This window comes from Protopterus annectens, chromosome 13.part0 (assembly GCF_019279795.1).
Source record: "Protopterus annectens isolate FY-2018-M chromosome 13.part0, PAN1.0, whole genome shotgun sequence".
In the NCBI taxonomy this organism is placed as follows: Eukaryota; Metazoa; Chordata; order Ceratodontiformes; family Protopteridae; genus Protopterus; species Protopterus annectens.
In genome coordinates this window covers 513,353,167-513,367,168 of record NC_056747.1, presented here as the reverse complement: position 1 = coordinate 513,367,168, position 14,002 = coordinate 513,353,167, and the positions used below count along the sequence as shown (strand labels likewise).

The following is a 14,002-nucleotide window of genomic DNA, read 5'->3' as shown; positions in this document are numbered from 1 at the left end:
CGCTCTAATAATTTTCCTCTATCTCAAGAACAAAAAATTTAAATTCATGTTGTGAACCCGCTGACTTCACGTCGTTCCAAGTGCATTGCCTTCCTTAGTATTCTTACCATCCCTAACATGTTCAAGAACATGTTCCCTTAGGCAAAGATTTGTTTTACCAACATAAGCACCGCACTTGGTGCAAAAACTTTACATTCTTAGATGCACAGTCTGCATAAAAGAAAAAATCAATACAATAATTTTGAGTAGGGTGAGTACATTGCATGTCTGGATGAATGAAATGGCATGCACTACAACCCCTGCAGGGGTAGGTACCAGATCTTTGAAGTCACAGGTAGCCTACTCATCTGCAATTTATAAAATAATTGTCTCTTAAAAGAAAAATATGCCCTCACAGCAAATTAAGTTACTTAAATCATCTGATGCACACAAATTATTCCAATTCCTTCTAATGACGTTGCAAAAAACACCAAAATCACTAGAAGTCAACAGAAACCTGATGCACCTATCTAAACATCCTCCCTGTATAGACTCAATAGCCTGTGAATGTTAAATAGGGTCTACTCTCTCTTCTCTCTCCTTTAAAACAGAGTCAATACTGGAGTCACTCTTTCTTTATACCCTCTGTTCACAAAACTACACTCAAGGTAAAAAAAAAGGCTGTTCTTAATTGTGTATCATCATTATAAACCCTTATGATCCTAAGACGTTGTCCATTTAATACATTCTTTGAAACATGACTACTGAGGAATGTGCACCACCACTATTGTGTATGCACATACCTTATTGGTCTTCATTAATACCATCTCCTTGGATCAACTAGTTCTAGTCCCATCTAAGGGTACTAAAATGTAAACTCCTATGTTACCCACTGGAAAGCAAACTAGCTTACCAACAAAACCCAGTGTATTAGTGACACTCTCATCAAAAAGAGTAGTTACCAGCAGTGTCCCTCAAGGATCGGTCTTACGACCACTTCTCTTTGTATTTATTCCCAGATGTCAAGGCTGACAGAAACAGCCAGTGGCTGTGTTTATAAAGGATTGCAACCAAGACCAGTTATAAAATTCCACATATGACCTCCCGATTCACCAGGAGGGCCTAACACTCACACACTCACGATGGTGCTTGGATTATGGCCTTAAAGCAAATGCAGCCCAGTGTCCTTCGGCAAAGAACGGCACCCATTCACCTACCACAGGAGGTGAAATACCCTTAAAAATCGACTCAGTCTTTAGGAAACTGGACACCTTAATTGATAATGACTCATCATTTGAGCACCATACATCACCTGTCACTTGAAATTCCTTTTATCTGGCCAGGCGGATAAGTTATCTCCATCTACTCCTCCCACATTAGGCCCATAATAAAAGTATAATAGGTTCATAAGTGTGTACTAGGCTAATGGCCTTGGGGCCTTTACAAGCCTGGCCATAGGATTACCCTGGCACAGTGTGACCCAACCTTACATCCCAGTGCCTCTGTCGAGTAGAGCCACTCTTACCAAATATCAATTACTTTCCCCACTCCAACATGGCTTCCCACCAGGACACATTACTAACTCCTCTTCTCTCATTCTTACATATCACAATTCAGCCCGCGACTCTGGACATTTAGTATCTTCCGTCCTGCTGGACCTTTCTAAAGCCTTTGATACCTTCTCCCATACCCACCTCCTAAACCAGCTCTCTAACCTTAACCTTTCCCAAGAAACCCTTTCTTGGTTCTCCAGCTATCTTGCTAACAGGTCCCAAGCCGTAAAATGGGGCCAAGCCACATCCTCTTTCCTCCTTACTCCCAATGGAGTACCCCAAGGTTCCATACTTGGTCCTCTACTATTAAACATCTTTATTAATGACTTCCATAAAGCCATTCCCAACTACAAAATTGTCCAATACGCCGACGATTCCACTTCGATTTGCAGTGCCTCCAACCTGGCTGAACTTCAATCGCTAACTCAAAATGCCTTCTCTACCACTGAAGACTGGATGCTCCAAAACCACCTCTCTCAATGCTAATAAAACCAAGATCCTTCTATTCTCCCCTTCCAAATCTTCCCCTGTATATGAAAACTCCCTTTACATCACCAGCCATAATAACTCACAAATAGAGATTGTACACTCTGCCAAACTCCTCGGGGTCACTATAGACAATCAGCTAAAATTTAACTCCCATATGCAGCAGAATATCAAAAAAACACACATAAAACTTGGCCTACTTTACAGAAATAACCTCTTCCTCTCTCCTTCCTCTACGCTAACTCTTGCCACTACCTATCTTCTTCCCTCTCTCTTGTATGGCTCTCCCTTGCTCTCTAACTTCTCCTCCACACTTATCTCTAAACTAGAGATATGTTACAACAAAATTTCTCGATTTGCCACTAGTGCCAAATCCTCCTCACACCATTGCAATTCCCTTCTCTCCCTTAACTGGCTTGAACTGCCCAACCTACTTGACTTTCACTAATTAACCACAGTCCACAAATAAGTATTCCAACCCTCAAACTGCCTCACACTATCCAACATACTGCAACCATATTCCCCTCCTAGACCTCTTATATCATGTCACCAAAACCTACTTACCATTTTTAAACCCAAGCACCCAGCTGGCCAGCTTCTCATATCCTGTACCCTAGCAAAAAAAAATGGAACTCTTTTCCCTCTGCCCTACGGACCTGCAATAACCTCAATAGCTTCAAATCTCAACTCCATTCCTACTTCTTCCGTAACAGGAAATGCAACTGCACTCTTCCACATTTGCCTCACAAACCCTCTACTCTCTTTACCCCTGGCAAACCCCTCCCTTCCTAACCTCCTAACCTCTCCTCTCCTAACCCCACTCAACTATTAATTTGTTTCTCATAAATTATCTCCACCAGCTATTACATTATGTACTCTTTTTCTCTAACTAAACTGTCATTCCATTGATTGTTACTAGATTGCAGATTGAACCATATTGTTTTTGTATATGTATTTTTTATATTATGTAGGTTCACTGATTGAAAAATGTATCTAATAAACCTTCTGTGGAGCTTTTCTCCCCGGGCCTCCACTGAAAATGTGCTCTGCAACCCTGTGGACCTCCCCGGTCACCAAACTGAATAAATAAATAAATAATAAATAAGATCCAAGTGGGAACATATTTGTGCTGAAAGGTATTTAGTGCTGGACAAGCAAAAGGATGTTGGATAACTTGATAGTTGGCAAGAAGCTATGAATATGCTAGTTGATGAGGTAGTTCTAACCAATTTAGGCTTCTTAATGCTAAACAGTGGTGGGTTCTGAATGCGGCACTTGCTGTGAATTTAGTCACTTTATTATAGTCACTGTTCAAGTTTTGCTTTCTGGAATGCCTGGAGGATAGTAAGGATGGCAGCATCATAAAGTAATAAGAGGAGGGTAAGTAGTGACAAGTATAGTTTTAGTTGGATTGGTGAAAAAGCGTTTGGTTCAATAAACCATCCCTAGTATGCAATTTTGTATATGCAGGTCAAATTTAAGGTATCAGCCACTATCATCCCTAATAATTTGCTGTAAGAAATTAACTCAATGGCTGGATTAATAAGAGAGAAGATTTAAAATTTTCGTGCATCATGAGAGAGGAATTTGAGGGGGGGGGTGAGCAAGAATGGAGTTACAAAGCCATATTTCAGTGGTTGTTAAAACTTCCTGGGTATTTTAATTAATTAATCATTTTTGAGATGTGCCAGGTTGTCTGACGTGAAAATGAGTGTGGCGTCATCTGTGTATTGTGTTAGGGATGCCTGATGAATGGAAGGTGTTGGTGAAAATGGGAGGGTGACCAAGGATACAGCCTTGTTACATACGAGTAGTGGGGACTGAGAGGTAAGGAGACAAGGTGGGGTGCCATTTTAATGACGGATGCTTACTGGACATGTAGCTTTTGAACCACAGAAGGGAGGGCTGTGATAGACAGTGAAAATATTTGAAGCTTGCTGTAGCAAACGGTGTAAAAAGTTTTAGGCAAGTCTAGAAATAAGGATGAGACTAATTTGCTGTTCTCTCTAGCTTTACTGACAATATCTACAAAGTTTGAAAGTGTAGTGTTAATACTATGGGAGAGAGAGAAGCTGTAGTGAGTGGGGGATAGGAGTTCTTCCTGCAGAAAATAGCATAGTTCTTATTTTTGAATACATTTTCAAGTACTTTGGAGAGGTGTATAAACTAAAATAGGTCTAAAGTTAAATGTCTGGTGAATTTCCTCCTTTGTGTAGACTGATAATGTGCGATTTCTTTCAAGACACAGGTAATGCGGGATTCCCAGATTGAAATATTTATAAGGATTGAGAAAGGATAGGTAATGTTATTGGCTGCAATTGTAAGGTACTCACTTGGGAGGGAATCAGCTGAAACAAAGCATGGTCTGAGTTGTGAATAATTTTATGTAATATGTGGGTGCAGGTTTGAAGGTAAAAGTGGATATGGAGATACGCAGCTGCTGGGGAGGGGTGGGATTAGAGGAAAGTGGAGATTCAGTCTTTCTGGAAAACAAAAGAAAGTAATAAAACACTATGAAAAAAATCAAGAAAAATAAACACACACCAACGAACATTCAGGGATCAAACAGCCTTTACTTTTCCTCTATAGCATCCAGTACCTTGGCCATTCGCCTTCAAAGGACACATTCATTTAAAACAGGCTCACAATTTATACCCACATAAAAGTGCCAGGATGGAAGGGGAGAACAAAGTTTCTTAAACAGTCATTCTGACTTACTGGGCTCTCTCCTTGGTTTGGGGAGTTTCCAGAATTTTTTTTCTTGGCACTCTCTTCCCATTTATTCTTAAAGATTTGTTGCAATTTGTTGAGACTCCTTATTTTGTTTCTTACCAAAACTGGATGAGGAGTTACAGAATCCTTTAGAAAATTTGGTAAAGGAGGTCTGACAAATCTTAGAGATTTCCTGTCTCAGCTTACCCTTTCATCACACTTTTTGATCACCTCTGAATCAGAGGGGACAAAAACTAAATCTCTATCCAAAGGAGAATTTAAAATCTCATTTGAACATCACCTGGGAGGTTCTGAGTACACAGCCATGCAATCCACCACAAAAAAGTACCACAGGCTATAGCCCCTGAAAAAGCATCAAAAAAAGAGAGTCATATGCACACTATATACAATGAATAGTTACTTGAACAACAGAAGAAATTAAAATTAAAGTACATTTTTCTCACAATAAGAAATTGCAGACAAAACATTCCTCATACTTTCATAATTAGTCAGGCCAAACCCTACCATACGAGCCTGACAATTCACAATTCTAACAAAGTTGCAGAAGCATACACCTCCCCCCCCCCGTACTAATGAATAATCTTCCCACCCCGCATAATTAATAATCTTCCCATCCTTATCAGAAATTGTATAATTGGAATTTAGTAGCAGAAGAATTAACTAAAGCTATATCAGGTTTGGGAAGACTGTATAAAAAACTTATACATCCTGCCTTTTTAGGAGCAAGTTGGCCGACTGTCAGGAAAACTGCAGGCAGTAACACACATGCACACATACTCCAAGGCAGACAAAAATGGAGGAATGGCTGCAGGTTCTGGAAATTCTTTCTGTAACAGCTCATAGTAGTTTGAGGGACTGAGAAACCGCACTGTTCTCCCACTGAAAATGCTGGCACAGTCAAGAAATAGTCTCAGAGAGAGAAAACCCCACAGGGAGAATCAAAAACTAAGCTCTCCAGTCTCTGAATCAGAATTCTGAGGAGAAAATTCTGCATCTGTCCCTTCATCCTCCTGTCCAGATTTAGCATATTGAATCTCTTCAGGAAAGGGAGTACTCCTCTATTTACCAGAAACTACCTTACAAGAAGAATCACCATCATGAATTAAACCCTGAACAGACACAGTAAGCTATTCCTGTCAAAGGAAATTTGAGAAGTACATATATGCTTAGTTTTCTGCTTTTTCGGACATGAAAATGGTGCCAGCAGTGTCATTAGTGGCAGCTTCCCTAGGGATGGGCACAACATTCTGACAAAACAGGAAAGCCTTCCCTGTTTACCCCTCCCAGGACCAACAAGAGTGGCTCTTCCCTTGTCCATTGACAGGACCCAGACAGACTCATAGGATGTGGATAACCCCTAGTCCAAACTTGCTGTAGGTGTTACACCAGAGCAATTTGGGGTAAAAGATGAGTGGTTTGAGGTGCAACAAATGGCCAAAGCAGAGTCAACCACTTATGGCTGAGCCAAACTGCTAGCCTACTGCGATGGCAAAGGCTGTCTGCTTAACTTTCTTTTTGTGGCTGGAAGAAAGACTGGCTGTGGAATCAAAAGTGTGGTCCATGACTACGTTGAAAATTGTGCATCTTTCCAGGAAAACAGGCAGCAAATGCTGGTAAGAATAAAAAGTCCCCCCCCCCCGCCAAGTCAAATACAGTAAAAAACACTTTACAGTCCCACAAGTAAAATGAGCACAATTTCTCCACAGAAAAAAATGGTTTTCAGTTACTTTAAGCAACTTTTCAACTGACAGGAAAAAAAGAGTTTCTATTTAAAAGTGCAGTACAGCCTCATAACAGTCCATGAAACTAACTAATAGCTTTGAAATAACTTTCATGAAGAGGATAAGCAAAATTATTAAACGGAAGGTCCTTTCCCCCAAAGTGAATTCATCTGTCCAGCAAAGGAGCAGCACTTGAAACCTTGAAAGCCTCAGAGGAGCATACTCTTGGGTGCCAGTAAAGCTCTGAAGGGCTTGGCACCCAAATCTGTCTTTTAGTCAGCTCTGCTTGAGCTACCTAGCAGTTTGGGCCCATGGAAGGTGCCCTGAAGCTTTGGAAGCTAGTCAGCTGTTACATCCTTTGCAGGATATAATCCACATGATTAAGGCTACTACAGTAGATCAATATTGTGATCATCACTTAGCTACATAGGTTAAATTGGCAATTGCATACATTTGGACAAGCCAAGATGTGCAGTAGCAAGTTCCACCTCCAGTGTGACAAGTCATTCTTAAGAACAGGAGATTCATAAAAAACAGACAACGTAACATCCATTGGTGGCTTACTCCCCCGCACCCTTTCCAAAAAGGCCACAAAGTACTTAAAACAGTGTACAGCAGGGGTGCACCAGGACAGTACCCCCGCTGAAATATGTGTGGCCATCTGTCACTGTTAATAAGTCAGTAATGTCCAACATTAGAGTTTTGATTTTTTTAATACTTTACTTTATTGAACACTAAAAAATTAGAAGGTTAAAGAAACAGAATAATTAAACATGTGCCAAACACTTAAATGACAGTCCCAATCAGGATGTCAATCAAGTTGGTAAAGCACACACCTGCACAATGTATGATGGTGTGTCCTAAAATAAACAATCACCATTAATTGTAGAATTACAAATGAGTAAGGTGCAAGCCCTTCTTTAAGTGCTTTGGATAATGCAGTTCTGCAGAGCTTTGTTTTGTCAAAGATGACTTCACTATGTTTGTTCAATACGAGGAGTATTGCCCCTTGTTGCTACTATAAAAAAAGGATACAGAAATGAGGAAAGAAAGACACAGGCAGGGAGATGCCTTCAGCTTGGCACATAGTCCTGGGAGACACCCTGCAGTGGCACAGTTTCAGCATGCATTTGCTACTACATAATGAAAATGACATGAAACTTGGGAGACGACGGACATGTCTGTGGAAACGGTGCAGACTGCATGCAAAGGATAAATGAGCTCAAGGAGGGGGCAATCACAGGTAACAGAAATCAGACAAAGAATTAAACATTCTTCATGAGATACCCTGGCAGCCAGGTGTAATGACTACATTAGGCAGACAATGATGAAAGTGAGGTGCAGTGAATTCTAATGACAGGACAAAGTGAATGGAGGTCAAAGTACACCATACTGCAGGCTGAAAAACTAATGTGTGTTCCTTTTACAACATGCATCAGCAAATGCGTCCATTACATTATGTACTACTGGGTAAACCATAATCTGAAATCAAACAGCTTCTTACCCAACATGGCTGTGCTGATATCGATGCCGACCCAATAATGACCTTCTTCTGTGAGGTAATCTCCACTCAATCCAGAGCCACAACTAAAAAACAAAATGAAACTATTATTACATGGAATCTCAAAAGCACTCTGTCACACTAGCATGAAAATCAAAATGGATATTTTATTACTTGTGGCAATAAATACCATGACAGTCATATCTACTTGAAGGTAGACTTTAAGGTAGTGTAAGAACTGTCACATGCTCACACAAAACAAACTCCTGTTCAACCGAAGGGACCATCTGGGAGAGGTCTAAATTCTTAACTAAACCGGAGGCGTCCCTCTTGTGGCCAGTTGCACATAGTGAGGAAAGCACTCCCTCAACCCCACTCACATCATGCAACATCCCTAAACTATCAACACAAAATTGTCTAAGTAACACCCAAGCCTCTTAGCACTCCTACATCTAAGCATCAACCAAAGCCCCCAAACCTACTTCCTTCACACAACTCCCACATTAACAGATCAAAGCTAGCAGAAGCCTTCAAGGCCAGAAGGCTAGCACAATACAGCTGGCAAAGTCCTGGTTATTGGTGACTCCACAGTTACGCACACAGATCCACCACTTGCCAGGCTGAGCAAAGACAGGGTGACAGCTGCCTCTCATGTGCCAGGATTTGCAATGTCAATAGGGCCCTCAAGTAAATTCATTCTAGATACAGATACGACCTGGTCATTATGCACATGGGAATTAATTACTTGATGCACTCAACCCTGAATCACATGAAGAGGGACATGGAGTTCTACGAATATGCAGTGGAATTTGATATGAAATTAGTCTTGAGGAACATCCTACCATCACCAAGAATCATACCACAATGAAATCAGACGATACTTAACTTTAACCACTGACTTAGCAACTGGTGTCATTCAAGGAGGGTGGGGTTCAAAATATATTTGCCTAGGATGAAATGACTAACAATCCAAACTGCTTTGCTAGGCTAAGGATGGCCTGCATCCTCTCTCTTCATGGCTTCTCTAGGACCCCCCCCCCCCGATGTACCTTTTTAGGCAACGTCTGTATGCTCAAATTATCTACATAGCAAGACAACATACAAACACAACACAAACTTAACACTGCTCAGTGCTGAAAAAGTTAATGGGAAGCTGCATTCATTATAGGCATTCTTAACGCTTGAAAATACTGACAATCTGCATAGTTACTGAAACACGTTTTCTGAACAGTGATTGAAACCTGCACTGCACCGGTGTTATGCCCATCACGCTTTCAGACCAAAGGATGCAAATGATAGCACTACTGGAAGGGGCAAGTCTGTCTAAAATCAATTCATTTCCAGACTCTAAAGGCAGGACAATGACCTTAAACTTCTCCATATCCTTCTAACAGCAACTAAAACTCTGTACAATATCCTAACAAATGGATGTGGATTTCCAAGGTGATTAGTTTGTGGTCAGCTCTAACCAGGGAAAAGCTGACTATTGGTGTAGAGCAATGGTAACCCCATGTTAGAAATGACCAGGTCAAGGATGTTGCTACCTCTAGTGGGGGTAAGAAAGTACAGTTTTGTACCTACCATAAATGTAGATGTTAGAGTGCTAATACAGCTGCAGTAATCACAGATGGGTTCTCTGCCATCAGGCGGGTCCTCGGTCGGCCGAATTCCAAAGTCTAGGTCCGGCATCGGTTGTCGCTTTCCTGACGTCAGTGCGACAGGGGTATATAAGACACAGCCGACGCCATTTTATTCAGTCTTTCTTGCCCCAGATGTCAGATGCCCCCAGAAGGAAGGCAATACATAAATGCGTGTGTGTGTATATATATATATATATATATATATATATATATATATATATATATATATATATATATATATATATATATATATAGGAAGGAGGGAGGGAAACCTGTACTGCAGCTGTATTAGCACTCTAACATCTACATTTATGGTAGGTACAAAACTGTACTATGTTCATCGTGCATACAGCTGCAGTAATCACAGATGGGTAGAATCCCAAAGCTATGCAGGGTGGTAGGCACTAGGTGGAACTGGGATGAGCCAGAATGCCCTGCAACACAGCAGTGGCAAAGCCTGCTCTACTTTTGGAGTATAAAGGCAGGTGGTAGTGTTTTGTGAAGGTATGCACAGAACTCCAAGTGGTTGCCTCCAAAATATCTTTGGTAGGAACTCCTCTGAGGAAGGCTGTAGAGGTAGCTGTGGCCCTGGTGGAGTGGGATCCGATGCCTGTAGGGACAGATTTTCCATGAAAGGAGTAACAAAACTGTATGCAGTGGCCTATCCATTTTGAAATTGTCTGTTTGGTAACTGGCTTCCCTTGAGCTCCTACAGCATAGGACACAAAAAGTTGTTCTGATTTCCTGAAAGGCTCTGTTCTGTCCAAATAATAACGTAGCTGTCTATGGATGTCTAAGGAGTGTAGCAGCCTTTCCCCTTTGTTTTGAGGATTGGGGTAAAAGGTAGGTAAGTGTATGGCTTGATTTAAAGCTACCCTGGACACCACTTTATGCATAAATGACAGGTTGGTTCGAAGGGAAACCCTGTCCTGATGGAAGATGAGAAAGGGCTGCACAGCCATGAGGGCCTGTAGTTCCGAAACCCTACGAGCTGAGGTAATGGCCAGAAGGAAAGCTGTTTTCCAGGACAAATATTGCAAACCTGTTGAGGCAGCTGGTTCAAAGGGAGGCAATGTTAATTTTTCTAAAATGTAATTAAGATCCCAGGCTGGTATTGGTTGTTTCCTTGGAGGTCTTATATTCTTAGCCCCTCTGAGGAACTGTGGGTGAGAGAATAAGGGTGGAGCAGTGTTGAATTCTGCAGAAATGGCTGAGGCATGAATTTTTATGGAGGAAAATGAAAGTCCACTGTTCAACAGCTCAGCTAGATACTGTAATATCTGAGGCAAATTCAGTTTTCTAGGATCCTGGCCTTTTTTCTCATTCCAAGAGCAAAACCGTTTCCATTTTGCGGAGTAAGCCTTTCTAGTAGATGGCCTTCTGGCCTCCAAAATGACATCCGGCACCTCTTTGGAGAGTAGGGTCTGTTGTGGTGTTAAGGAAAAATTCCATGCAGCGAGATTGAGTGTTTTCAGCTGACTGAAGAGTTTTGTAGCTGTGCTGAGTCAGTAAAAGAGGCATTAGAGGCAAGGACCAGGGAGGAGTATGCGTTAGGCTCCTCAGGAGTGGGTACCAGTGTTGTCTTGGCCAGTCTGGAGCAATCAGTATCATCTTCGGTCTGTCTGCTCTTGCTTTCAAGAGCACCTTGGGCAGAAGAGGCAAAGGTGGGAAAGCATAAACTGTCCATGCTGCCCAACTGAAAGACAGGGCGTCCACTCTCCAGGCCTTTGGATGAAAGGTCCTTGAACAGAACTTTTCCAATTGATGATTCCTGTGGGAGGCGAAGAGATCTATGTCTGGCCTTCCCCACGCTTGGATTATCTTTGTAAACACTTGAGGATGCAACTTCCATTCGTGTGGGTCTGTCATATTTCTGCTTAGATTGTCTGCCAGCGTGTTTTCCAAACCTGGCAAGTACTGTGCTTGGAATTTGATTTGCCATTCCAGAGCCAAGTTCCAAAGTGTCATGGCTAGTCTGCACAGGGGGTATGAATGTGTTCCTCCTTGTTTATGTACCACATTACTGTGTTGTTGTCTGTTCTTAGCAATAATTGTCCTGGATGCAGGAGGTCCTTGAAAGCTGTAATTGCATTTATCACTGCTAGCATTTCTTTTTGATTGATGTGAAGGTGCTTTTCCTTTTGTGACCATTTGCCCTGAATGCACCTGTCATGTGCGCCCCCCTGGCGTAGTCTGAGGCATCTGTTGTGATGACTTGATTTGCTTGAGGCTTGCAGAATGGAAGACCTGTGTTTGTTTGACATGCTTGGGCCCACCATAGAAATTCCTTTTGCAAACATGGGATTATTGGTATTGTTTCCAAACTGTGGCTGTGTTGAGACCATAGTTTTTTTAGGTACCATTGAAGTTTCCTCATATGCAACTTTGCACATGGGATTAAAAGAATGCAAGATGCCATGAAGCCCAGAGCCTGCAGGATTTTCCTTGCAGTGAGCCTGGTACAATTTGTTAGTTTTTTGAAGTAATGAGTTAGTTGCCCCTGTTTTTCTGGCGTAAGATAGGCCATATGGGTGTTTGTGTCCAAGTTGGCACCCAGGAAAGTTATTTTCTGAGATGCTGTTAGCCTGGATTTCTCTTTGTTGACTGTGTATCCCAGAGAATTCAGTAACTGTGTTACATAAGCCAGATGATCCAGAAGTATGTGCTTGCTGTCCGCTTGGATCAGGCAGTCGTCCAAATAAGGGTAAATTTGTATCCCTTGAAGTCTGCAGTAGGCAATTACTGATGCCAGGCATTTAGTGAATACTCTGGGCGCAGTAGATAAGCCAAAGGGCAATGCAGAGAATTGACAGTGGATTGAACCTGCAAGAAATCTGAGGTATCTTCTGCAGCTTTGTCTGATTGAGACATGCAGGTATGCCTCGAGGTCCAATGTTACCAGCCAAAACTCCTTGCCCAGCATGGGAAGAAGCTGCTGTAATGTGAGCATCTTGAATTTTGGTACGAGTAAAAATGTGTTTAGGATGGATAAGTCCAAAATGGGTCTCCAGTCGGTTCCATTCCTTGGTACCAGAAATAGTCTGGAATAAAAACCTTGACCCTGTTCATGAGTAGGTACCTCTTGAATAGCTTTCATGTCCATGAGCTTTGAAATTTGTATTTGTGCCTCTGCCCTTTGATTGTGTGGCAGGTTGCAGAGTGTGAAAATGAAATCTGTAGCCTCTGTTTATAATGTCCAGGATCCATTTGTCTGTTGTGATAATATGCCAATTTCTTGTAAATAATGCCAGCTTTCCTCCCAAGGGTGCTGCCAGCTGAGACTTGCTTGGCATGAAAAGGAGGAAGTCATTGGGTTTGTTTCCTGTATTGTTGTGCACTGTCTTCGCCACCTCTTGGTGCTGGAGTTTGCCATTGTCTGCCTCTATATGATCCTTGAGATTGTCCTCTGCCACTTGTGTGCCTGTATCTACCTCTTTGGGGCTTGTCCGTGGCTGGAAAGGACCAGTTTTTAGAAGGCCAATTTCTGCTAAAACGTGGTGGTTGAACCTGTAGAAAAGCTTTGACAGTTTGCATAGATTTTGCTTTCTTCCATTTTCCGTAGTATCTCCTCAGCATTAGTACCAAATAGTACATCCTTTTGTAAAGGAGCATCTAGTAGTTTAGCTTTAACATGATCAGGCAAGATTTGTTCCCTAAGCCAGGCATGTCTACGAATGACTGATCCTGTAACAGCAGCTCTACTTGAGGCCTCTAGGGCATCATAGCCACATTGTAAGGTGTGTTTACCCACTTGTTCTGCACTATGCATCATATCCTGCAACTCCTTCAAATCTGGTTGTTCATGTTGAGACATTTTATTTCTTAATTGTGATAACAGAAACTGCTGATATTTAAGCATATGGAACTGACAATTTAAGGCCCTCATGGCTAGGGTGGCCGAGGTATATACCTTTTTCCCCACCTTTCTAAGGATCTAGACTCTCTTTCAGAAGGTAGTGGATTCTTAGCAGTAGAGGCCTTCATTCCCTTGGGGCCTTGAGAAATGGTTTCAGGGTCAGCATTATGGCTTTTGTAAAGAAATTGGTGAGAGTTAGGAACTCTGTAGTACCTATCAGGCTTGACTGGGGCAGGAGGCAGGGAATCCGGATTAAGGCAAGCCTCCGAGTAAACATCATCAAGTATGTCCAAGACAGGAGGTATCGCCAGAGGTCTGTGTTGAGGTGGTAAAAGAAATTCCCTAAGTCTTTTCTTGGAATCAGAAAAGTCTTGGCCTTCCCAATGGAAGTGTTCCCTCAAGGTGTGCAAGGTTTCCCCAAAAGAAAAATCCTCTGGAGGAGATACAGAAGGAATGGACTGCTCTGCATCAGAATCTTCAAAAGGTGAGTACAAGTGCTCCTCCACATCAGAATGTTCTGAAAAAATGGAGCC

General features: G+C 41.9%; 1 protein-coding gene across 1 annotated transcript in view; it reads right to left on the bottom strand.

The window, feature by feature from the left end:
• The window catches only part of BUD23 (BUD23 rRNA methyltransferase and ribosome maturation factor), a 566,502-nt gene that overhangs the window by 385,837 nt on the left and 166,663 nt on the right, over positions 1-14,002 (bottom strand). The window contains exon 4 of the mRNA XM_044054140.1: positions 7,977-8,059. Within this exon, the coding sequence (XP_043910075.1) occupies positions 7,977-8,059 (83 nt within the window). The remainder of the gene's footprint in view (positions 1-7,976; positions 8,060-14,002) is intronic.